Source organism: Ochotona curzoniae, unplaced genomic scaffold (assembly GCF_017591425.1).
Source record: "Ochotona curzoniae isolate NIBS_2020 unplaced genomic scaffold, NIBS_Ocur_1.0 contig_430, whole genome shotgun sequence".
Classification (NCBI taxonomy): domain Eukaryota; kingdom Metazoa; phylum Chordata; class Mammalia; order Lagomorpha; family Ochotonidae; genus Ochotona; species Ochotona curzoniae.
The window spans coordinates 12,194,272-12,218,810 of NW_024466219.1; the positions used below are offsets into that span (position 1 = coordinate 12,194,272).

The window sequence follows — 24,539 nt, forward strand, 5'->3', positions numbered from 1 at the left end:
AGACACAGGGCTTCACAGGAAGATGGGCCCCGGGCAGGAGACAGGAAGGCAGTGGACAGCTTCGAGAGCACTTGACCGTCACCTCCTGTGAGTGTCCCCCTCCCTCCACTGCCCAGGCTGCCCAGACACCGCCTTGTGGCACCCATCACAGCTGAAGTCATTTGCTGCATGCTGGCTGTTGCCCTGACGGGAACAGGGCAGGTGCCATGTCACATGTGCAAATGCAAGATGGGGCTGTGACATGGTGCCCCATGATATTCCAGCACCTGCTTTGATGGTACTCCAGGGAAGGGGGTGTGGTCCCGTGGCTGCAGGGACAACCCCAGAAGGCCAGCTCCTGCTGTGTCACCCCTGTTCAGAAGTCAGGCTCCACTGCCTGAGGAATCTTCCAGGAGCCTCTCCTTCCAAAAGTTTCAAGCATGAACATCCAAAAGTCCTCTGAGCTCATGGTCAGACACTGAGGTGTAGGGAAGTGGCTGTTCCTGGGCCAGGCTCTGAGTTCCTGGCTAGAGCAGAAAGGGCTCCTAAGTCTCTGGGCACACCTGCAAGGGGCAGTGGGCAGCTCTGCAGCCCCTCGCCACCACCCCCCAACCCTCTAGTGGTTCTGGGTGAAACCAGACCAGGCTATTGAGAGGAAGAGTTCAAAGGTCTGAGGCAGGTGTTCAACCGTATGTGTGCAGACATAGCTGGAGATGCCTGCATCCCAGCAGGACATCTGGCTTCCAGTTCCTGTTTCCTGCCAAGGCAGACCCTGGGAGGCAGCAAGCGACAGTGCAATTGTTTAGGTTCCTGCCACACAGGTGGGAGAGTCAAATCAAATTCTTGATTCCTAACTCAGCCTGATCCAGTCCTGGTCATTGCAAGTATTTGGGGAATAAAACCAGCAGTTGGAAAATAAAGTGCTTGTTCCTCTCTCTCTTTTTCTCTCTCTCCTCCCCACCCCCTTTCAAATACATTTTAAAGCACTTCCAATTATGGGAGGCAAACAAGCTGTTTTTGAATGACCAGTTTGTCAGGGATCTGACGGTGCCAGCCTGACTTGGTGTGTCCTGGGTTCACCACGGGTCTGCCTCATCTGTAGCCCCCAACCTCCAGTTTAAATAACCTGTCCCACATGGCGAGAGGCCAAGAGACTCAAAAGGTTCCGGACAGCAATCACACTTGGGATATCACAGTCACGTACACCTGAGAATGAGTTTATCAGCTCCTTCCTTAGCATAGGCGAGAGGGGACCAGGGTACACAGAAAGGCCCTGAGACCCTGGCCAGAGCAGCAGGCTGGGGAAGGCAGTGAACAGCCAAGCCAGGAGCTGAGGGGATGGACCATGGGGCAAGGCACACTGCTCCCTCACAAGCTGGTGGCAGCAGCCCTCAGGGACTGTAGTGGGTGGGCCAGAGCCACATCTGGATGCACCTGGTGGAAACAGGTGAGCAGAGGCGCCCCACGTGCTCTGAGACTGGGCAGGATGCTGGGCCTCACAGTGCTATGCCCAGGACTGATGCAGGGGCCTAGGCTCTGTTGTACCATAGAAGGGGTCACAGCACACCTGTCCCCCACCCCACTCCATGCTGAGGCTGAGCAGGGGAGGGTTTACAGAGTCTGATGCTCCTAGTCAGTGGGATCCAGGCAGGTCCAGAGGCTTGAAGGGAGCAAGCACAGGAAGAGGCGGGGTGAAGGTGCAGCTGCAGGAGGCAGGGGCCTGCAGGAGGGTGGGCCATGGACACCAACGCAGACTCACAGGCTTGTCACACCTGTGGAGTAAAGGACTGTCAGAGTGAGCAGGTATGCTGCCAGGGCCTGGAGGGCAAGAGGGCTTTGCACAGGGAGGTTGCCCTTGACCTGGATCTGGGCTCAAACCCTGGTGGGGCTGGCAAGAGGGAGGCTGGGCAGGGATTTGAGGGTGGGGTGGAGCTCGGAGCATGTGGGGAAGGAAGCAAAGCCAGTGAGGTCACACGGTATTGGGACAGTAAGTTCCAGCTGCCCAAGAGAGGGGCAGCAGGCGGGGAAACGGCAGCATTCGGGAGTGCAACAGTGGCAGGCCAGTCATGTGCACATATTGAGTGAGTGCATGGCAGGGGATCCCACAACCCCTGACCCAGGTGCCCCGTCCCTCAGCCACACTCCATTCACCTCCACGTCCAAGGAAGTCTCTGGCTTCTTCCCCCGCTGAGTCTTGCTGGCTGTGGTCGCCTCTTTCCGCACCTCCTGAGTGGGCCCCAGAGCACAGGCAGAGGCCTCAGGCAGAGCCCCTCTCCTCCAGAAAGGGGACAACCCCAGACCCATCCCCTCTTCTCCACTTCTGACCCTGTCCCCAGGCCTCTCCCTGCCTGCACCCGCACTCCTGAACAACCCATAGCTCCAGGCCCAACTTCCTGTGATCCGGATCCCACCCCTACCAACCCCCCCCACACACACACACAGGCTCACAGCAACAGGGGAGGGTGGGCAGGGTACCTGGGGGTCCTGCTCCCCGGACTCCTGGGTCCGGCTGATCCACAGGTTGAGCTTCGATGTCACTACTCCTGAGAGCCTCAAGTTCTCCTAAAAAGAGGATTTGTGACCATTGGCAGCATTGCTGGGGTAGGGGTGGAGATGGGCCCCCAGCTCACACCCAGCCAGCACACACCATGTATTCATGGACAGCTCCACCCTGCCCCAAGGGATTTTCCAGCACTGCCAGGGCCAAGGGGCAGGCGTTGAGCATCCTGGGGCTCATCAACCTGGAGACACCTCACCTTCCTGATGGAAACTGGCTCCGCTCGGCCCTGGCCAACCAGCTCCTTCTCGAATAGGTGGCGCTTGCTGGCCACTCCAGAAGGGGCCACAAAGACTTCAGCACGGGAGGAGCTTGGAGACTTGACGGATTCGGATCTCTGCAACAGAGAACCTGGAGTTGACCCTGGGCTGACCCAAGCCTGCCTCATCTGGTGGGAGCCACTCATACCCTGGCCCTGCCCCCCCGGAGGAGGCCCCACCTGAATGGCCGTGTGGTATCTTTCCAATTTCTCTCCTAACCTGGCAGAGCTGGCGGGGAGTCTCATGCTGGCACTGTGGATAGGACAAAACGGGCATGGTGGGTGGCGCCTCCCCAGGCCTGAGGCTGACTCCTAACACACCCACCGCTTTGGCAGATAGAGCACAGCCCCTCTGATAGAGCAGGTTGTGAAGGTGGCCCAGGCAAGGAAGAAGACAATAGGGTCTTCCTCACCCAATAGATGAGACGGGCCCAGGGCAAAATACACCTTCCCCTCCCCACACACACTGCTGCCTTCACCCCAGGCATTCCCAGGACCTGTGCCGCCTTCCATTCCGTCCACGAGAGCAGTCACCTCCAGATCCCACCCACAGCCACTTCTGCTCTGCCCTCAAACCTGTACTGGCCTCTGACTCAGCCCCAAAGGCCATAGTAGCCCGCTACTCCAAGGAACCTCATCGCCATGTGGCAGCCAGCGGGCACCCCGCAGGCACCCTGCCTCTCACACACTGCTCTCTGTGCTTCAGATGCCACTGTCCTATGCCAGCACCCCAGGCCCCATGTCTCCCGGGCCCAATTGGCAAGGCAGGCCCCACCTGGGCCTAGACTTAGAGCCTTTTGAGAGCTGTGGACCATACAGATTCCTAGGCCCCCACACCCTACTGTAGGGACGCTGGTTCCTGGCCTCCATGCTAGGGAGCCCTCCTCCGCCCTGAAGCCCCACCCAAGCCCTGATTTCTCCCTCCCAGTTCCATCCCACTGGGCATGAGTCCCTCCTGTGAATCCCATCCCCTGCCAGACATGATACCCTAACCTGGGTCTTCCCCTGTCGTGTCCCCTGGGGCAGCCTGGCACAAAGAAGACAGGCGTGCAAAGTAATCAGAAAATAGACTGAGGAGTCACCACTGTGGTATGGCAGGTAAAGCTGCCACATGCAATGCCGACATTCCCTGTGGGTAATAGTTTTGAGTCCCAGTTGTTCCTCCTTTGATCCAGTTCCCTACTTATGTGCCTTGGAGAAGCAACACAAGATGGCCCAAGTGCTTGGGCCCCTGCCACTCCTGTGGAAGACCCAGATGGAGCTCCTGGTTTTGGCATGGTCCAGGCCTGGTCATTCCAGTCATTTGGGGAGTGAATCAGTGGATGGATGATCTGTGTCTCTCGCCAAGCATGACTTTAAATCAATCAATCAATCTTAGAAAATGTAGGCTGAGCAGGACCAAAGAGGAAGTGGCTAAATTCCCACCTGCGGGTAAAGGGTGATTCTGAATTTTCTTTCCTGGGGCTCATCTGAAATGAGAAGGGAATATGATGGTTAGTGTCTCTGGGAGGTGGTGGTCCTAGTGGGTGAGGGGCTCAACGCTGGGGTCCTGTCCTCCCAGGACCGTCACCAGCACCAGAGAAATCCAGGTTTGCACCTTAGAGGCCTTTGTTCCACTTGACAGCCCCTGGGCTACCTATAGCGCTCCCAGCAATCTGGGTCTGAAGCCCTTCGTCAGGTGCCACAGCCTCAACCTCCAGCATCCCCTACCCGAGGGCCTGGTCCACACCAGGCCTGTGTAGCACAGCCCCTCCTGCAGGTCTGTTCTTTGCCCACTGGGTGGCACTGCTCGTGCTTCTGCTCACCCACCCCAGGGAATCCCAAGGAATCCCTGGGAACCGGGCCTCCCTTGGCTTGCCCAGCAGCGGACTGGAAACGAGTGGGGTCCCAGGCACTCACCCGAAAGGAGATGGTCCTGGGGCTGGAGCGTTTGAGCGAGCTGCTGTAGGTGAGCCGGGATGGTGAGGATGCATCCACCTCTTCCTCTCTGCTTGGGATCCTCACCTAGATGGAGTGGGTGGGAGACAGGGAGGGTCACAGCCTGCAGCTGCCTTGCCTGCCTCCCTGCAGTGTGGCTGAAGACACAGCTCCATGCCTCACCAAGCTTTCTAGGAGAACTTCTGCTGGGGTCCTGGAGCCCCATCCTGGGGGGAGCTGTGGGATGAGATGCCAGGAGTTCCATGCCCCACCCACAGCAGGTGCCTCTTTCAGCTCCAGTGAGCTGCTCAACCTTGGTGTCCTGACTGGAGGCAGGCAGGCAGGGAGAGAAGGAAGGGCCAGGACCAGCCTGGAGGTGAGAGAACAGAAAGCAGGAGCCAGAGCCCATAGGGCAGGCTGAGGGACAGCCAGGGACAGAGACACAGGTTCATTGCCCACCTGGAGCGTGATGGGTGGGAGACGAGATGCCACAGGTGGCGGGTCAGAAGGTGAGTTCTCCCTGGGTGAAGGTCTTCCTCTCTGATCCTTGGCTGTGGCTGCGCTCCCCCGAGGGGCTTCCTGCTCAGACGCTGCTCCCCGCTTGGTCTCTGCAGCGGAGGACTTGTCAGAGACCAGCGACTTCTCAAAGATGGAGGCTCTCTCCGACACCAGCTTCCTGCTGGAGGCCAGCTTGGCCGGTGCCTTCTCCAAGACCTTTGGCTGTTCTAAAGCTGACTTCGCTGCCAACACAGAGGCCTTCTCAGGGGCTGCCAGTGTCTCCGTACGGCTCATCTCTCGCAGATGCGCCTTCTCCAGGGGCTGGCCTCCCTTCTCCCGCTCTGTGCCCTTCCTGGGCCCAGGGGTCATCTCTGGGATGGACGCCTTTGCAGAGGTGGAGGTTTTCTCAGAGACCAGTCTCTTTTCCGGGGTTTTCTCCAGCACAGGGGACTTTTCTGAGGCTGGGGTCTCTTCTGGAACCCCCTTCTTGCCTGCTCTTGACTCCCTGTCTGCTGGGCTCTCCTCCTCACTCTTCGCCCACAGTGCCCGCTGCTCCCGGCTCAGTCTGTGACGAGGCAGCGGCTCCGGGTCCTTGCTGGGCACCGGGGCTTGCGGTGCAGCCTGCCCGGCATCCACGCTGTCCCTTCCTTCCTCTGCCTCCAGCCTCTCCTGGCCAGTGGTCTCCACTGCCTGCCGTCTCTGCCGCCGCTCCCGTCGCGTCCTCAGGATGGCCTGGATATCCTCCTCATCCTGGGGGGCTGAGGGTGCTGGCTTGGGAGTCTCGGCTTCCTCCACACTTGGCAGCCTGGGTCAGGAGAGAGAATGTCAGAGGATCTCAGGAGGTAGCGGGAGGGATCCTGGGTGCACCTGACCTGGGGAGGCACCTCCTGGACCACCATGGCCTTGGCTTCCCCCTGCCACCACCCCTTCAAATTGGATTTGCCTATATCTACTCAGTGGGATTACAAGGCACCATTTGAACAGAAAGTTTGGTGCTTTAAATCAACATTTCCAGGCACAGCCAGTGTGGCTGGTTTATACATGCCAGGGCCTGCGTGGGGCACAGGGAGTCAGAAGGAACACCCTCAGTGCCTTCATCCCCAAGAGCTTAGCCAGGAAGCAGAGGTGGCCAGGGGCTGGACAGGCCACACAGCTTGGGACGGACCCAAGGCTCCTAATGTGCCATCCCTACTACCGTCACTCACGCGGGTGCAGCAGGTGTAGGCAGCAGCACGGACACTGGTGTGGTCCAGGGCATCCCCCATCCTCCCTTCTCTGGAGGACCAAGAGAGCACTAGCAACACAGCACTGCCCACTACCTTGGCCTTCTGCCGATCAGCAAAAAATGCCCTGTTGCTGCCCTACCTCACTGTTCTGTGTGTTGAGGGGCAAGTTATGTCCCCACCCAAGCCTCGGTTTCCAAGGCTGCAGCCTGGACCTGTTTGGAGGGGAGATGAGAGCCTTCCCATAAGCACATCCAGCACAGCCCTGGCACTCAGCTGGTTCCTGTCCCGCTGGTCCTCTCCATTGTAATATAGAAGTTTAGAGGGCAAACCCTGCCCCACACACCTCCCCCCAGAACATCAGCACCAGAGGAAGGAGGCCTGAGAAACCTGGGGGGAAACTCTGACTTTCCCTCCCCCAGGTTTAGCATACAGGCGTGTCAACAAGGTCACAGGAAATGGAGGTCAAAGCGGAAGTTGTGTTAGGCCAAAACATTTTTAAAATCCATGCACATGAGAGAACTTAAAAAAACTCATGAAAAAAATGTCAATTATGAAAATATGCGTGGATTTCACAACTATTTTTGTCCCACAATCAGCTCCTTTTCCACAAACGTTCTTTGGTACTCTAGTGTTGGGACAGTAAGAAAGCTCAGATGATGGGGGACAACTTTGTGGCATAACAGGTCAAGCCACTGCCTACAATGTTAGCATCCCAAACGAGCACTGGTTTGAGACCCGGCTGCTCTACTTCTGAACCAGCTTCTGGCTAATGAACCTGGGGAAGTAGCAAATGATGGCTGAATTCTTGGGCCCCTGCACCTTAAATGGGAGATCTGATCAGAGCTCCTGGCTTCAGACCAGCCCAGTTCTGGCTACTTGCTCTGCCCTGGTTGTTGCAATGGGCAGATTTGGCTAGTAGCCACTGTAGAAACCCGTACAAAAGCCCATCGTGAACTTCTAGTGGGGGCTGCTGCTTTTATCGCTCCTGGTGCTGGCTACATAACATCCCATCTACGTGCAGCTGCATAAGCTTGGTCCCAAGGCCCTGGACACTTTGTCCCATTCTCCACCCATAAAACCAGCCTGTAACTTCCTCTCTCCGAGGCACATGTGAGAATGAAGTGGGTTATGCCCATCAAACATCCTGCAAAGCACCAGCACACAACAGGGCCTCCACCATAAGCAGTGTGGGCTAGGAAAGGCCAGACTTGAAGTTCATTCACATTCCCTTCTACCTCATTACTGGGGTCCAGCACCTGGGCACACACATGCACACTGCCCACCCGGCCCCAGCACCTCTCGGTTGCCTGCTGGTCTCCATTCTGGGCAAGCCTGGGAGACTCCTCCTCCGTGGTGGTGCTCAGGTTGCGATGGCGCCGCCTGCGTTCACGCTCCTGCTCCTCCTCATCCTCCAGTGTCCGCTGCCGGGCCAGGCTAGGGGATAGAGGCGGAATCAGAACAGCCCAGAGGGACCCCAACCAAGCCAGATCCTGACACTCTATACCCCTTCCAAACAAGGAGAAGTCACAAAATGTCCCAAGGCCTCCGTTGCCCACAAGTCACCAAGAGGTCCTTGAAATGCAGCAGGTCTGACCTGAGATGCTGCAGGTGCAAGGCAGGTGCCGGATTCCAGAGGCCTGGGATGCAGGTGGTAAAAGCCGCCCTAAGAACTGTATGTGTGGAGGCATGCCTTGGACACAGCTTAGTTGGTACAACCTCCAGATGGGTGGGTCTGGCTCCCCCAACTTCCTCCACTTCCAATCCATCTTGCTGCCCCCCTGGGGAGGTAGCAGCTGACCTGCCAGGTCCTTGGGGTGCCCTGGCCCCAGCCCCAGCTGTCATGGACATCTGGGAAGTAAACCAACACATGTAAGATCTGGCTCTCTTTCAAATAAAAATACATTTTCAAAAATCTTGTTTAAAGAACAACTATAGGGCCCGGCGCGGTGGCACAAGTGGTTAAGGTCCTCGCCTTGCACGCCCGGGATCCCATATGGGCACCGGTTCTATCCCGGCAGCCCCGCTTCCCTTCTAGCTCCCTGCCTGTGGCCTGGGAAAGCAGTCGAGGACGGCCCAAAGCTTTGGGACCCTGCACCCGCGTGGGAGACCCGGAAGAGGCTCCTGGCTTCAGATCGGCATAGCATCGGCCCGTTGCGCTCACTTGGGGAGTGAATCATCGGACGGAAGATCTTCCTCTCTGTCTCTCCTCTCTGTATATCCGCCTTTCCAATAAAAAAAAATTAAAAAAATAAATCTTAAAAAAAACTATATATTTGAATTCCATTTCAAAACAATCATATTAGAATTAAAATAGTAACAACATTGTCCAGAGGAAAAAACAGGGTTTTTTTCAACGAGACTACAAGAATGTGTTCAAATGTTCTGATATGGTTTGCATCCAACACCTGTTAGATTTCTACAGCCGGTACAGGGGTCGGTCAGGCCAGGGTTTCTCTACACCTTGGCTGGACAGGTCCCTGGGACACAGCAGCCCTGACTGTTGGACATCACCACACCCCTAGCCTCTCTCCTACCAAGTCCCAGTCACTTTATCCCTGGGTGGAGACACCCAAACATGCCTGCCAGCATTGCTAAACGAGGGTCCATGGATGCAAAACCACCTCTGTCCCGCCATGAGAACCACCAGTGGACTTGACCCAGGGCTTTCTCTGGTCCTAGGAGGCCTGGGACAGGGCCCTCAGTGGATGACAGCCAAGCAAGTTCCTCAGTTTCCTGGGGAATTCCGTGGCCTGGCAGAGCAGATTCCCAGGAAGACCAAGCACCCCTTCAGACGCCCCAGGGTCACCTACCTTTTGCTTCCCCTCCCAGGGACTCTTGGGGCCTTCTCACTTTTCAGAAGCAACCATCCCTTATCTGGGGGAGCAAGGGAACCCTGACCTCCCATCAAACGGATCCCACATTCCGAGCACCAGGCAGGCATTCTCAGGCATCCAGTCTCCTGCTGCCTCATTCAAGCATCACCTACTCAGGCACCTGTCAATCAACCATCTACCACCCAATCTCCTTCCATTTCTGGAGTCTTCTGTCACTACCCCCCTCCCCCCATCTGCCACCCAAGGCAAGCAAGACAGCTGTGACAGGCCAGCACCACACAGAGGGACAAGGGTGGCCCAGGACAGCCCAGCAGGGTCACTGTTCTGGAAAGGTCCACAACCTTGTGTGCAGAGGGATGTCCATCAACAGCTCTATGTAAATCATAGACCCCCAAGTTGCACAGGAGATGCAACTATGGCCTCCCGGAATCAGAGACCTCTTGTGGGAGTCGCTGGCAGTGCTGGGCAAATAATCCAGTTTCTTGTCTTGTTGCCTGGTACAGGAGGACAAGCAGGGTGACCCATGCCACAATTCTGCTGTTCGGCCAGGCCCAGCATTCCCTTAGCAGAGCTAGCACCCAGTGCACCAACTTTGTGAGCACCTACTTCAGTGTAGGCAGGGCCCCAAGACTGGGACACAGCAGCGAGTGAAGCCAATAGGGTCCTTGCCTTCCAGGGGTGCCTGCAGGGTAGGGAGAACCAGCAAGCACAGAAAGCCCATGAACGGAGGGCCAGCATTAAGGCATAATGAGTTAAACCACCAACTATAGCATCAGCATCCCATATGGGCACCCTTCCCCTACACCCAAATCTTAGATGTTCCCCTTCTGATTTAGCTCCCTACTTGTGCACCTGGGAAAGCAGTATTTGTGCCCCTGTACCCATGTGGGAGACCCAAATGAAACTCTAAGCTCCAGATTTTAAGCTGGCCCAGATTTAGCCATGTGGGAATGAGCCAACAGATGGAAGCTTAATCTCTTTCTCTCTCTCTCTCTTGCTCCTACTCTCTCTAACCTATTCATTTCCAGTAAATATTTCAAAAATTAAAGAAAAAAAAACTATGCTATGAACAAAACAGTAAGAGCTCATGAGGACAAGAGGGAGGGAGCAGGTCAGGGGGAGGCCTAAGACAGGGTGCACACCCCAAGGCCCAGGAGGAGGGTGGCCCAGGGAGAGCAGAGGCCCAGCAAAGGCACTTGCCGGCTCAGGCCTGGAGGGCAGACCAGGGTGTGGCCCACAGCAGAGGCACAAGGCCAGCAAGAAAAGCCTGCTTTTTCCTTCTGAGGGTACTGGGACACCAGAGGCAAGTGATACACAGAGTCCCTCCACGAGACCCCCTGCTTCATCTCTGTAGTGCTCAGCCTGCGAAGGGGACAAGACTCGGGGAGAGCTGTGGGTATGCAATGTGTGCCGTTTCTAGCGCTGCCATCAGTGTGTCTAAGGCTTGTGAGAAACCACAGATTTCAGCGCATCTTGGCAGCAACATTGGTCGACTTTTGATTCCAGTTTCCCACCAACTTCCTGAAGCCCCTTTAGTGAGTTGGGCCAGAGCCAGAAAGGGGAACCCGGGGAAGTCACCAACTCATCAGAGAAGTTTCAGCAAGAAGTAAAACCCACAAAACAGGACCATGGCTGGAGACATGCACGAAGAGAGCCTTCAGTAAACTGAGGTCTAATCCACAAAAATACCCAGATCCAACCTTTTGTTCTTTTAAAAAAATAAGTGAATGAAGAAGAGTGGAGAGGTTTGAAGAAGAAGAAAAAAAAAAAGACAAGTTTTGAGATGTATGCAGGAGTAGGGAATCTGATGTGTGGCACCTAGCACATAACAGGTGCCAGCAAGCAGGCAAGCACCAATGGCAGGCTTCACCTCCACCTTCCCATAACCAGGAAGAGCGCAGGGCAGGGAACAAGGTCAGGGCCCTCAAGCAAGCTGCCCAGCTTTCCATCCAGGAAAGGAGCGGCTTTGGAAGGAAACACCCAGGTCCTCCCACCTCTACCATCAGGGAGGGCAGATGTTCATCCTGTGTCAGTCCCACAGTGGAGACCGAGAGGGGACCACAAGAGCATCCCTTCTGGCCTCACCAACCCTGTGAACAACCTCTCATTCATGCACGCATTCACTTACTCACTCCGCATTAGCAGGCGGTCTCCTGTGGGCCTGGCTCCCTTCTCTCCCTCACCTGCTGCTGGTTGCCTTCAACTCTCTCCTTCCCTGGATATACCCTGCCCCTGGTTAGAGATATGAGAGCAACTAGAGCCTTTTAAAGCCACAGACCGGGACAAGAGGCTCCCTGACGCTAGCACCCACAGCCTCCTGGAGTCCTTGATCCTGAGCACCCAGGTCTGCCCTCAGGGAAGTGGCCTTTTTTAATCACCCCCAGCCGTGGAGCATGATCAAGCCAGAGAGCCTTCTGTCCTCAGAAATGACCCCACTCCCCAGCTCGTCCAGGCCCAGGCTGGAGAAGGGGACCCAGGTTGACACCAAGACCCCACGGCCCATCCCACGTGACACAGTCCCCACCTCTGCCACTCAGGGCAGTGAGTCCCTTCAGCAGCAGCACCACACCCTGGGGGAGGAACGCTTTCTCCAATAATCAAAGTGTTATTGGCCTCTGCAGAGGAGGAAATGTCTAGAAATGAAAGGGAAGAAAGAGCAAAGGTCTGTCCTCAGGAGGGACCTGGGCAGGTACAGTGGCCTTTGGAAAGCCCAACAGCAAGCCCATCGGCATCGCCAGGCACTGCTCTACACATTTCACAAATGCCCTTGCAACAACCCTGCTATGTAGGGAGGTGCAGAAACTCAGGCTCGCAGGGGTCAGTGAGCCTCCCAAGACAGTACAGCTAACAAAGGAAGGGGTGGAGACTGCAGCCTAGGCCACAATCCCAGAAGCTCACACCTTTTTCCATAGACCACCTGCCAGCAGTGGATGTACAAGGGTGGGGGATGGGGGCATGAGGGAGGCTGGCCCTGAACCAGAGTGAGGCCCCATCTACCAGTGAACCTGCACAGGGAGGAACAGAGAGACCCAAGAGGCCCAGATAATGTAAGATTCCCTGTCCTAGAACTTCACTGGAGTTCAGGGTGCATTTGGGGAGCGCAGAGGTTTGGGGAAACTCAGTGATCCTTGATCCCAGGAGGCAGACCCAGAGTGGGACCTGCAGGCTCCAACAGTCGGAGGCTGATGCCCCAATCAGCTGCTTCCCTGGCCCAATCCTGACTCTCTCGTTGACACCCTTTGGGGGCAGGCTCCTCTTTTATTGGTCAATAATGTTCAAAGTCGGCTGAGTGGTTTGGACCTCTACCCTCGGTGGGGCACGGGCAAGGGTGGTGTTCTAACCCCCATCCTTCCTACAGCTACTGAGGGTGGCAGGCAACTGGTCAGAGCTGGTGGGGGCCCTAGTCTCCCAAGGTGAACCCTGCAGAAGCCCGTCACCCTTGGACGAGACCCAGCCACTGTGGCTAAAGCAGGGAGAGGGCACAAAGGCTGCTCCCACAAGTGTCTAGTGTAACTCTGGGGGACAAGGGGAATTCTTGGGAACAGGAGTGGGGAAGGGGAAGCAGAGGAGGGGCCTGGCCATGACTTTGGGCCACTGTTTAGCCCCAATCCTCAGGCACAATGAGAGGTCCCTTCTAGCCTTCTCGGCATGGGGAGAGGTGGCCGGCATTAACACAGGGGAAGGCTTGAAAGTGGTAAGGCTGCTCAAGGCTCCGGCAGGGGAATGATTAACCACTGGCTATTCAGTCCCAGGCACTCTCAGATCCACCCCTTTTCCCCCCTGCAGACAGGCCCAGCCCAGCCTCACCAGTCACCAGGCCTGTCCGGGGCACCCAGTCAGCCAGCACACCATCACCCCCAACCAAGGAACAAGGCATCTAGATTCCCGGCTTTGCAAGGCTGAGGCCCCCGGCTCCACCCCCCTCCTCCCTGGCTAAGGCTGCAGCCACACAGGTCACACCCTCCGCACCGTCCTCATCCTCCGCAGCACCTGCCTGGAGGCTCCCGGCAGTGACTCAGGGCCCCCTGCCCACCTGCCCGCCGAGCCTTGTTGTTCACCCCGAGGAGCAGGGCAGAAGCGCGCCTCTGTTCCAGGTGCCTCATCAGGGCAACTGTTGGCAGCTGTTGCATCTTCCCACAGAGCTCTGCGAGCTGGGGCCAGGCAGGGCAGGCAGGCCAAGGGCTCCCATGGCAGGACTGGTTCCCCAAGCTAGCCCTGGCACTCACTTTGGACAGCCTGTGGGAACCGAGCCCCACCCCTGTGGCCACATGAGCCCAAGTCCGCCTGAGCCAGAGAAGAAGCTAAACCCACACCTCACTCCTGTTTTCCAAGTTCCAGAGCTTAGGCTGCGCGTGTGCACACACACACACACATACCCATCCCCTGTGCATATCCAGACACGCACTCAGACACAAAATCACATATTCCCGCCCTACCACAGGCTCCCAGGGAAGCCAATGCACAGCGCTACTAAGGTCTTCCATCAAGAAGATGCTCAGTCTCCCCGGCTCCATACCATGCCACACAAGAAGCCGCTGCCCACGCAGCCGGCCCATAAACAGGCTCACCCACATGCACGCCTGGACTCAGAGGCGAGCGCGGGCACAGAGAGGGCCCCGCCCAGCAGCAGACACTCCCACGCCAACACCAGGCACACTGACCCCCCAGGCAGAGTCCAAGGTCTTGATCCCCCTCCACGCCCCACCCTACTGCTGACCTTCCCTGGGGCGTGGCCAGCCTGGCTTACCTCTTCCCCTCCCTGGACCCCATGGGCCCTCGGCACCAGGGTGGCCAGGCAACCAAGCTTGGGGTGGCGTGAGGGTCAAGGGGAAGACGGATGAGCGCAATGCCCCAGACGTGTGGTACCCACACAGCCGGGAGGGAAAGGGGATTTGCTGGTTGGCCCTAACCTCACGGGTGCAGCAGGACCCAACGGCCCACCTGGGAAAAGCCACAGGACCAATTTGTACCGGGCCAGGGCCCAAGCAATTGAAGGAATGGGGCTCCAGCTGTGGGCTATTCCCCGGTCTCAGTTCCCCCAGGTTCACACAGAGGGGAGCAGGGATGGGAGCCCCTGGTGCAAGTGCTGCAGGCTTCAGGCACACTTGCAGAGACACAAGTGGGGAGCAGTTGCAGGGAAGCCACTAACCACAACGAGGGGGCTGCCTCCTGGACACCACTCTCCCAAGGGTCCCTGACCCCTATAGGCCCAGCCCCCTGACCTTCGGGGTCCACTCACTAAAACCGGCTACAGACAGAGGGGCCCCAATGCCACCCAAAATGACACACTAGGACCCGAGCCTCTCTCAGCAGAGGCGCTGTCTGCTGTCCCCTCTGCTCCTAGTCACCGGCCCCTCTTCTACTGACCCCTGCGGTGGTGAGGCTAGCTCTGGAGCAGGGAAGCTGCGGGGGAGGGGGTGGCGGGACATCTCCCAGGGCCCACCCCACACTCCAAACTTCCCACTTCCGCAGAGCACACCCCCGAGACTGCTCAGATCTACAGAGGGAAGTTTCAGAGTAAGGGAAAGCACCCGGGATTCCAGGGGTCCCCAATTTGGCCCCAATTCCAACCCGGGCCTCAAGGCCCCGGGTTCCAAGGAGGGAGAGAAGTTTCCCACAGCCGGTCAGCTCACCTGGACAGCGCCGACCAGTCCTTCCTGCCCGCAGCCATGCCGCGTGCGTGCTCACAGTACTCCGCACGCTCCGTGCTCCGGGATCGGTGCTCCGTGCTGCGCACCCGGGGCCGCGCCTCACCTGCAACCCTCCCCGCCCAGGTGGGGTCACGTGTTCGCTTATCTCACCCGCGGCCGCGCGCCCATTTGCTGACCTGGGAGCGGCCCCTGGGGTATGGGCGGCCCAGACAAAGCGGCCCGGATACCCCCGCGCCGCCCCGAGCGCTGGGGCACGGGCGCCCCCCGGGCCGCGGGAGCGCGGGACGGACAGACGCCCGGCTGCGCAGAGCTGCTCGACTGCCCGGGGCCAGGGCGCGAGAGACTTCCTGCCCAGAACCAGTCGGACCAGCTTCGGTGCTGGGCCGCCTCTGCTCGCCGCCGGGTGGCAGCCCCGGGGTGCCGGGGAGCGAGGCGAGGGGCGGGGACCCGAGGCTTGGGGTCAGGATGAGCTCACTCACTGCCTGGAAGTCGACTTTAGCCCGGAGAAACCCGAGAGCAGAAAGCGGGGCGGCGAAGTTAGAGCAGGTACCGTAATCTCGGGTCTAGAGCGTGCGCGGGGGCGCCCTGCACGCCCATCCTCGCGCTCCCCAATCTTCTGTGGCCCTGCGCCCCAACAGGCCTGCTGAGACCCAGCGGCATCGCTCCCGCGGCTGCTACTGCGGACAGAATGCGCCCCGTAGGAAGCGAGAAGGTCCGTCTAGTTCAGCTTAAAACGCCCCCATCCCTGTCAGAAGCAGCCTTCCCTGTGGTCCCAGACCCAGGGCTGGAGGGTGTAGAGGGCAGGTGGAACAGGACAGCGCGAGTGCACACCACCAGGCCTGGAGTTGTGGAGCCACTTGGGGCAGTGCCAGCACCAGCACCCCCCCTACACCCGCCTGTCTCCCGGAAGTGCCCGTCTGAGCTGGTGCTCTGCCAGGTACTTTCTCCCCCTAAGCCAGCCCCCAGTGGGCTAGACGCGGTTGCATCTCATCTTCCTCGTGGCTGGAAGGTGCAAATTCAGCAGAAGCGGCAGAGGCCCTAACACCCAGCGCCTGGCTGCCCGGCCTCGGCTTGCTGTGGGGCTGGTCAGGCTGCTAGGTACAAGCCTGGGCGGGCAAGGCCCACACTCACTTTTGCATGCACCTGCCTTCTGGGGTCAAAGCACAAGGACTGAATTGCAGGGCTCTGATTCAGCCGTCCATGAGCTCTGCGACTTGCCTTACCTTTCTCTGTGAAATGGGAGTAGTCACACCTGCTTGTCTCCTCCCAGGTTGCAGGATCAGCTGTTTGCAGCCAGTCATGCAGCTGCGAGCTATGTGCTCTTTCCCCAATAGGGGGAAGGGGAGAGCTGTAACCCAGCTCCCAGCAACATCCTGGTAGCACCTTCCCGTGGGAGGAAGAGCAGATTTGGTCATTGGAAGCCTGGGCCTGTCAGGGATACTTCATGAGGCCGGGAGGCAGTGAGATACTAAGAGCCCAACAGCCAATACCCCCTGTATGGAGCAAAGGTTAGTCTGCAGGCAGCTCAAGAGGTAAAGAAAAGTGATTCCCAAGAGCCAGCAGAAAGGCACAGTGGGTCAAGATGCCCCATGCAGTCCTGACTGCTCCACTTTTGATCCAGCTCCCTGCTAATGTGTCTAGAAAGGCAGCATGAGATTACCCAGATACTTGGCTCCCTGCACCCATGTGGGAGACCCAAATGAAGCTCCTGGCTTCTGCCTGGCCCAGCCCAGCCCCCACTGCAGCCATCTGGGGAGCAAACTGGCAGATGGAAAAATGTGTCTTTCCCTATATATATTATTAAGATTTTATGCATTTGAAAGAGTTGCAGAGAAAAAGGGAGAGACACACAGAGAGAGAGATCTTCCATCTGCTAATTCACACCCAAGATGACCAGGGCTGTGCCACACTGAAGTCAGGAGCTTCTTCAGGTCTTCCACATGGGTACAGGTGCCCAAGCATTTGGGCCATCTGCTTTCCCAGAAAAATTTAGCAGGGGACTGGACCAGATGTGCAGCAGCCAGAAGTTGAACTGGCACCCCTATGGGATGCCAGCACTGCAGGGGGCAACTTACTCCACAATGCCAGCACCCTCTTGCTATCTTTCTGCAGCTCTAGCTTTCAGATAAATAAACCAGTCTTCATAAAAGTGAATCGTGGACTTGTTAGTGCCCAGAAAGTTCTTTGGAGGCAGGTGGACTGTCACTGATGGTGGCTTTAAGTGGCAGGAATTTGTTCTCAGGGTGCTAAAGGCTGGGAATATGGGCAGAGCCATGCCCCCTCCCCAGGTTCCAGGGTAAACTCCTGTCGCAGATTCCCAGCTTGCCTGGCCGGCTGTCCTTGGAGTTCTGTGCTTGTGCTGAATCACCCCACGTTTTGCTTCCAACATCACATGGCCTTCTCCACATGTCTGAGTATGGGTCCAAGGTTCCCTCATAAGGACCTTAGATTATAGCGCCTAGAGCGACCTTGCTTTAACTTGATTACACCTGCAAAGGCTTTGTTTCCACATACGGTCATGGGTCCCAGAGACTATGGAGGGGAAGGGGACAGTGTAGAATTTTGCCCATTGTAATCAAGAAGTGATGCTGTCATTGAATGACATAAAAAAGGTAAGGGCTCAGTTTCTGACCTCAAGACACTTCCAGGCCAGAGATGAGGAGACACACATGCTGAAGTGTGCACACGTGTTCATACAAGGGATACACACACACGCATATACCTACCACATTCAAGCCAGACTGTAAGAGAAACGGTGAAATTCTGTCATTGGGAGGGACAGGGGGTTGTGACATGTCCTCAGCTGCAGGAGCCGTTGGCACAGACAGTAGGGACCCAATGTGCTCAGGAGTCTTGTGGTCTTGTTGCAGGATGTGTGGAATTTGAACCTAAGGACAGTATGGCATTGCAATGGGAATTCTCATGCGAGTTGAGACGATGACGCTGGGGAGGACAGTGGGACAAAGGCAAAAAGAGCAAACCAGGTGCCACTGATGAGCCAGGCCTGGGGAAGAGGGTGGCCTCCGACGGCCAAGGGTTTCTTAGCCTCAACTCTGCTGATGTTTGGGACTGCCATTCGTGGTGCCTGTGCATCATGGCACAGCAGGAGCCTCAGCCCTTGCCCTGGAAGACAGCCTAGGAGAGGTGTCCAGCAGGTGTAGGAGCTCAGGAGGCAGCCCTGCCCCATGCTTCCCGTGGCACTGAGGGTGACTGCAGAGGAGCCAGGAGGAAGGAGTTCAAGGGCATTGGCATCCAAGTCGCCTGTGTCCTGGCTCGGCCAGTATCCTTTGAATGTCTCACCCTCCTCAGCATCACCCCGCCCCACACTGCCACCACATGCAACCCTGGGTTGCGGAGAAGCCGAGATCTGGAGCATTCTAGAATTCTGGTCAAACCAAGAGGTCGCACAGCAGCCACTGTCAGTGGCAGGCAGGTGTGCCCATGGTCCAGTAACACTGGCACTCTGGGTTAGGAAAGCATCAAGCAGGAGGCATAGGAGAGAGGTCAGTGCATACATACCCACGGCGGCCGACACCTGGAGCCACCCAGGACCTACTAGCTGGGGCATGCACAAGGAAGCCATGGGACTCCCATTACTGCATCCTCTCACCACAGTGAACACAAATGGACTGCCATGACACAGGGTAGACTGACAGCCTCTGCATATAGGGCAGGCAGCCAAGTGTTTGCAGTGATGTGAACTTGACAGGAAGGTGCAGAACTAAGTGATGGGCTGTTTAGAAATTCATAAACATTCATAACATTATAAAGATCCCCGAGAGGGCTATTTAGTGCCCCCCTTTATCCACAGAGAACACATTCCAAGACCCCCAGGTAGGATCTTGCAACCACAGAGGATGCCTAACCCCACATACACTCCTTTTCCCTATAATGCATAATTGATGAATTGCCCATAGTGGGACTGGCATTATGGCATAGCACATTAAGCTGCCCCCTGCAGTGCCAACATTCCAAATGATTGCTGATTCATATCCCAACTGTTCCACTTCCCATCCACCTCCTTGTTCATGTGCCTCAGAAAGCAGAGGAAGAGTGTTTAAATCCTTGGGCTCCTGCACCCACCTGGGGAGCCCAGCAGAAGCTCCTGGAGCCTGCCTTTGGCCCAGCCTGACTTGCAGTTATTTAGGGGTAAGCTAGTAGATAGAGGATCATCTCTCCCTTTCTCTTTCTGCATAACTCTACTTTCCAATATATAAAAAAAAATTTAAATATGAACTTGATAGCTAATAGTAAATAAAGCATTCAGAACAATGTGCTATTAAGAAACCACCACTACTCTTGCTCTTTGAAGCCATCATTTTTTTAAAGATTTATTTTTATTGGAAAGGTGGATTCACAGAGAAAAGGAGACACAGAAAGATCTTCCACCCACTCACTGGCTCACTTCCCAAATGGCCCACAACAGCCAGAGCTGAGCTGATCTGAAAACCAGGAGCCAGGAGCTTCTTCAGGGTCTCTCATGCAGGTGCAGGGTCCCAAGGACTTGGGCCATCCTCTACTGCTTTCCCAGACAATAAGCAGAAAGCTGGATGGGAAGTGGAGCAGCCAGGACACAAACTGGTGCCCATATAGTATCCTGGCGTGTGCAAAGGGAGGATTTAGCCACTGAGCCATTGCACCGGGCCCTGGAGCCATTATTAAGCACAATAAAGGTTACTTGGGTAAAACTCCTATGCTAGTGCTACAGTGTGGTCACTGAGCCGGCTGCCAGGTGCCTGCCAGGCGAGTGCTGCTCCCAATCACGGCGCAAGGACGTGAGACTGCAGCTCCTGACTCAGAACAGTGCAGACGTGAAAGTCAGGAATTGTTTCTGAAATTTTCCATTTCAGTTTTCAGGCATGGTTGACTGCAAGTAACAGAAAACTTTAAATTGGGATGAGGGACTCCTGTGAAAACAAAGGGGAGGATTAGGAGCCGACACTGTGGCATAGTGAGTTAAGCCACCACCTGGGATGCCAGCACCCTCATATGGGTGCCAGTTCGAGTCCCAGCTGTTCAACTTCCAGCCTAGCTCCTGCTACACTTGATCTTAGCCAAAAGGCCAAGAAGCAATAGCTCCTGCTAATGTACCAGAGAAAGCAGCAGAGGATGGCCCGAGTATTTGAGCTCCTGCACCTATGTGGGAGACCCAGATGAAGTTCCTGGCTCCTGGCTTCAGCCTGGCCCAGCCCTGGCCATTGCAGTTATTTGGGGAATGAATCAGCCAGTAGAAGATCTATTGCGGGCCTGGAATGTCACAAGTACCCTACCAACTTTCCTTTTTTGAAATTATTTTTATTTCAATGGCAGGTTTACAGAGAGAGAAAGAGAAGGTCTCCATCTATCCACTGATTCACTCCCCAAATGGTGACCACAGCCAGAGTAGAGCTGACCCAAAGCCTCGAGCCAAGAGCTTCATGTGGGTCTCCCATGTGGGTACAGGGTCCTAAGGACTTGGACCATCCTCTGCTGCTTTACCAGGCCATAAGAAGGGAGCTGGATCCCAAGTGGAGTAGCTGTGAGATGGATGCTAGCACCACAGGCAGAGGCTTAGTGTGCTATACCACAGTGCCAGCCCCTACTTAGTCATTCTGTAAATGAAGCCAGTTTTGTGGTTCAGTGAGTCATATCACCAGGATCCCATATCAGATTACTGGTTCAAGCAGAGGGAGATGGCTCAAATCCTTGAGCACTGCACCCACAAGGGGATGGAGTACCAGCCTATAGTCCTACGTATTATGAGTGTTTTGGGAGTGAACCAGGCAATGGAGGATCTTTCTTGCTCTCTAAGTGCCTTTCAAATAAATAAATAAACCTTTAAAAAAATGATGACTCAGGTGGCTAAATCCTTGCCTTGCATGTGCCAGGATCCCATATGGGCACCGATTCATGCCCCAGGTGATTCTCTTCCAATCTGTATCTCCTTTTCTCTGTAAATCTAACTTTCCAATAAAAAAGAACTTAAAAAAATTGCAATGCACCTATATGAGGAACTCAGCATGAGCTGTTCACTTCCTCCAGGGGGAGTCCAGCAAGGCAGGGCTGTCAGACGCAGGAAAGCCCTGTTCCAATGCAGGGTTTTCTAAGGTCTCCGGGATTCCCAGACTTAAGGTCCATGGGCCAGGTTCTGCTTTGCCAGAGGGGAAGTGGGGGGTGGAGGTGGGGAATCCCCAGCCTGGCCAGCTGGTATGGAAGCCATAGCTGACGTTTCAGTTCTGTCCCTATTCCTATCTGCCTACTGAGTAACCACCCTGACTCTTAGGGGAAGAAAAGAGAGGTGAAGGTGACGGTGGTGATGGGAATGCACCTGTAGGAACCCGGGTGGGAGTGGCTTCCTGAGATGTCACAGATTACTGTTGGTTGAAAGACAACTCTGAAACCATGTCACCACCATTTTGTTTTTGTGAATTTAGAACGTGGAAAGGCAACAGGCAGGTATTTGGCACAGTGGTTCAGATGCTACTTGGAAAGCTTTCTGTCTCTGTCACAGTGCTCAGACTCGGCTCCCCGCTCCACTTCTGAGTCTCACCTTTCCACTGTTCTGCCCCATTGGGAGGCAGCAGGTAATGGCATAAATAGTGTGTCTGTCACCTGCATGGGATACCCAGCTAGAGCTGCAGGCTCTCGGCTTTGGGCTGTCTCCAGTCTTGGCTGTTGCAACCATTTGATGAGTAAAGCAGGTGAAAGATCTGTCTCTTTACCTTTCAGATTAAAATGGAAGTAAATACAATTTTAAAGAAAGCCATCGGTCACAGGCTACTCTCCTCCCACCCTGTAAAAGGCTTTAATAGAATGAAGGCATGCCCACTTTGAGAACAAAGGTGAGCCTTGGTCATAGAGCACAGCTAGCTCCAGGAACACCTCCCGCCGATCTGGGCCCTGGGCTCCGCGCAGCGGACAGAGAGTAGCCCACAGAATAGAGCATCATGTGCAACTAGCACAGGGGACACCCAGGTGTTTGCACTGCTCAGGGCCAGCAAGTCACCTTCCTGGGACCATGTGCCCTGCACACCAGCTCACTCCTGCAGCCGCCAGCCACGAGCCACCCCCATTCTCCTCCCCCAGGGACTCTTGGGTCAGAGCCTCAGCAGTGGCACACACAGGGACCACAGTTCTCTCCTGAAGCTGGGGCAAAGCAAGGCAGGTGGCTGGCACAGGTGCAGGCAGGGTGCTGGGTTGGGGCCAGGCAAGGGCAACTTGCTCATGTTCCCCAGCCTGGGCCTACAGTCGGGAGACCCAAGCTGGTCCACATCTACCTTTGTCCACAGCCTGGGAGTCCAGGGACCTCTGTCCTAGGCCCAGTGAGCTTTGTGACCTTGAGCCAGTCACTTTCAGGCCCTCTGCATGTACTACAGCTCCCGCTCCATCTGCTCAGCCTTAGCTCAGGGGACCCACAGGCCATACAGGGGCGTGGTGGGAGGGAGTTGGAGCCCTCAACCTTCTCCTCCAGGGATGGGCCTGCAGGCTGACCACCAAGACTTGCACGGAGATCAGGGGAGGAAGCTGCCATCTGCACCAGTCCTAGTGGCCCAGCCCAGGCTGTGGCAGCTTGGCCACCCACCTGGAACGAAACTGCCCCCCTGGTTGCCCAGCCCAGAGCTCTGTGGGGAGTGTGACTCACTTCGCGGGGGGCCATCGCGGCTAATGTTTAACTGGGCCCCTCCCTCAGTCGGGCCCTTTAGCCCCAGCAGCCCTGAGCGTGCTGGGCCTGGCCCTGGTTGCCCCTGCTGCCTAGCAGGCTCCTGACACACAGCTGGGCTCTGCCTCCTGGCCACAAGGCCAGGGGGCTCCCCGAGGGCTGTGGGACAAGTAGGGTGGCAACAGGTGGCATTCCTGCTCAGAGTCTCCTGTCAAGGAGAGAGGAGCAGCAGGCTTGTCTGCAGCTGGATGTGAGGAGGATGCTGCAGACAGTCCCCCACCCCCAGCTCTGCTGGGGCCCCTCCCTCGGACGGAGGAAGCCCTCACCTGTGCCCATGTGATGCCACTTGTGTCTCCTTTGATTGCTTTCCCGGTGTCCTGTGTGCAGCCATCCACCCCCCTAGTGGAGAGAGAGCTGCTTCTACTCCATACCTCCACGTGGCAGCCAGTGTCTGAGATGGCTGTGTTTACAGCTCAGGTTTGGGGTGACAATGGAATGACAAGGTTCTGATAGGGCACTTGACGTAGGTACGACTATTCTATTGCACTGTTATTGCTGAGACAGTGAGTAAGCAGATAGAGTTAAAAAGACTTCCTGGGCTAAAGCCTAGCTTCCTGCTTGCTATGTGACCATAGGAGTCTTTGGGACTGAGTCTGGGACTCAGTCTCTCCCTCTGGAAGATGGGAGTGGCAATATGCCCTTCTCCCAGGGTGGCTGTGGAGGCGTAAGGCACTTAGAATGGTGCCCAGCATGTGGCACATGTTCAGTGAAGTGCCCACCAGTCCACGTCTTGGGCCAGTCTGTGAGGACAGAAAACCCTTCAGGTACCAGCCCCCTCCCCGATCCATGGATCTTGGGGGGGTGACTTTGGCCTGGGGCTACCAGGAAGCAAAGGGCCGGTGACCTCCTGGAGCCCCCTGCGTTCCCCCAAGGGCCCCACCCCTTCCTCCCACGGGCCTGCCATACCCAGGTGTTTGTTTTGAGTCAGGCCTGGGGCTGCAGCCAGCTCTTGTAGGGCAGGGTGGAGACCCCAGTGCGTGGGTGCCCCAAGTTCACAGCTGACCCAACTGGGAAAACTGAAATTTACTGCTGGAGCTTGGGGCCAGGCTCTATCAAAGGGCTGGGCAGAGGCAAAGCCGGGAGCCATGCTTTGGAGCCAGGCCAGCCAGGAGGAGCCTTGCAAGGAGGGAAGGGTGGGAGCGGCAGCGGAGGCTGCCTGGGCACGAAGCCTGTCAGGTTTGTCCGCTCCTGTGGGTGACTGGGTGTGTCCATGCTGCAGGGACACTGCGAGGTGGGGTTATACTGTTTACACACATCGGCACCCCAGGGAGGCCGGGGGTGGGGGGGATGGGAGGTGTAGGGGGTGGGGAGCCGGTGCTGCACTTTGTACTGGCTTCTGGGTTTTAACACAGATAATGCAGGGGACCAGGGTGGGGGTGGGATGAACAGGACTCAGCAGGGGAGAGTGAAGGGAACTGCTCAGCCTCTCCTGGGACCAGCACTAGGCATCAGGAAGCCACAAGCCCAGGGTCTGGAATCAGGGGCTTAGCTCAGGAATCATTGCCCTGAAAAGCCAGACACTCCTGGCCCAGGACTGGGTCCCTGCTCCTTAGGATATATATATTTATTTATATATATATAAAACCCCAGCAGGCTTGAACACTTTCTGGTGTTAGTGGTATGGGCAAAGGATCTGATCCACAGGGCGGACCACCACCTCCTTGGCTTTCCAGATAGGACGGTGGTGGATGGAGGACCAGGCAGGGGCCCTTGTAGAAAGGGAGTGGCCGGGCCCGAAACCAGGGAAGGAGCCACCTGGAGGCCAGACGTGGAACTGCAACAAGGTATCCTGCCAGCCAAGGAGAGGAAGGGCTGCCAGCTGAGCTTCTTGCCCTGGGTCTGCAGGACCAGATGGCTGGGTACAAGTGTGGCCCAGCACAGTCAGGGGTACATGGGTGGGCACCAGGGAGAGGCGACCC

At 56.5% G+C, this 24,539-nt stretch overlaps 1 protein-coding gene across 1 annotated transcript; it reads right to left on the minus strand.

Annotated features, from left to right (window-relative positions):
* Positions 1–1,355: 1,355 nt before the first annotated feature.
* On the minus strand, positions 1,356–14,941 carry LAD1 (ladinin 1). Its single transcript, XM_040985217.1, has 10 exons — positions 14,904–14,941; positions 7,733–7,870; positions 5,172–6,015; positions 4,695–4,799; positions 4,221–4,264; positions 2,976–3,048; positions 2,736–2,873; positions 2,455–2,541; positions 2,131–2,205; positions 1,356–1,751 (listed from the first exon to the last, which is right to left on the minus strand). Exons 1-10 carry the CDS (start codon positions 14,939–14,941, stop codon positions 1,746–1,748), a joined length of 1,548 nt encoding a protein of 515 aa, XP_040841151.1. The 3' UTR covers positions 1,356–1,745.
* Between the last annotated feature and the right edge of the window lie 9,598 nt (positions 14,942–24,539).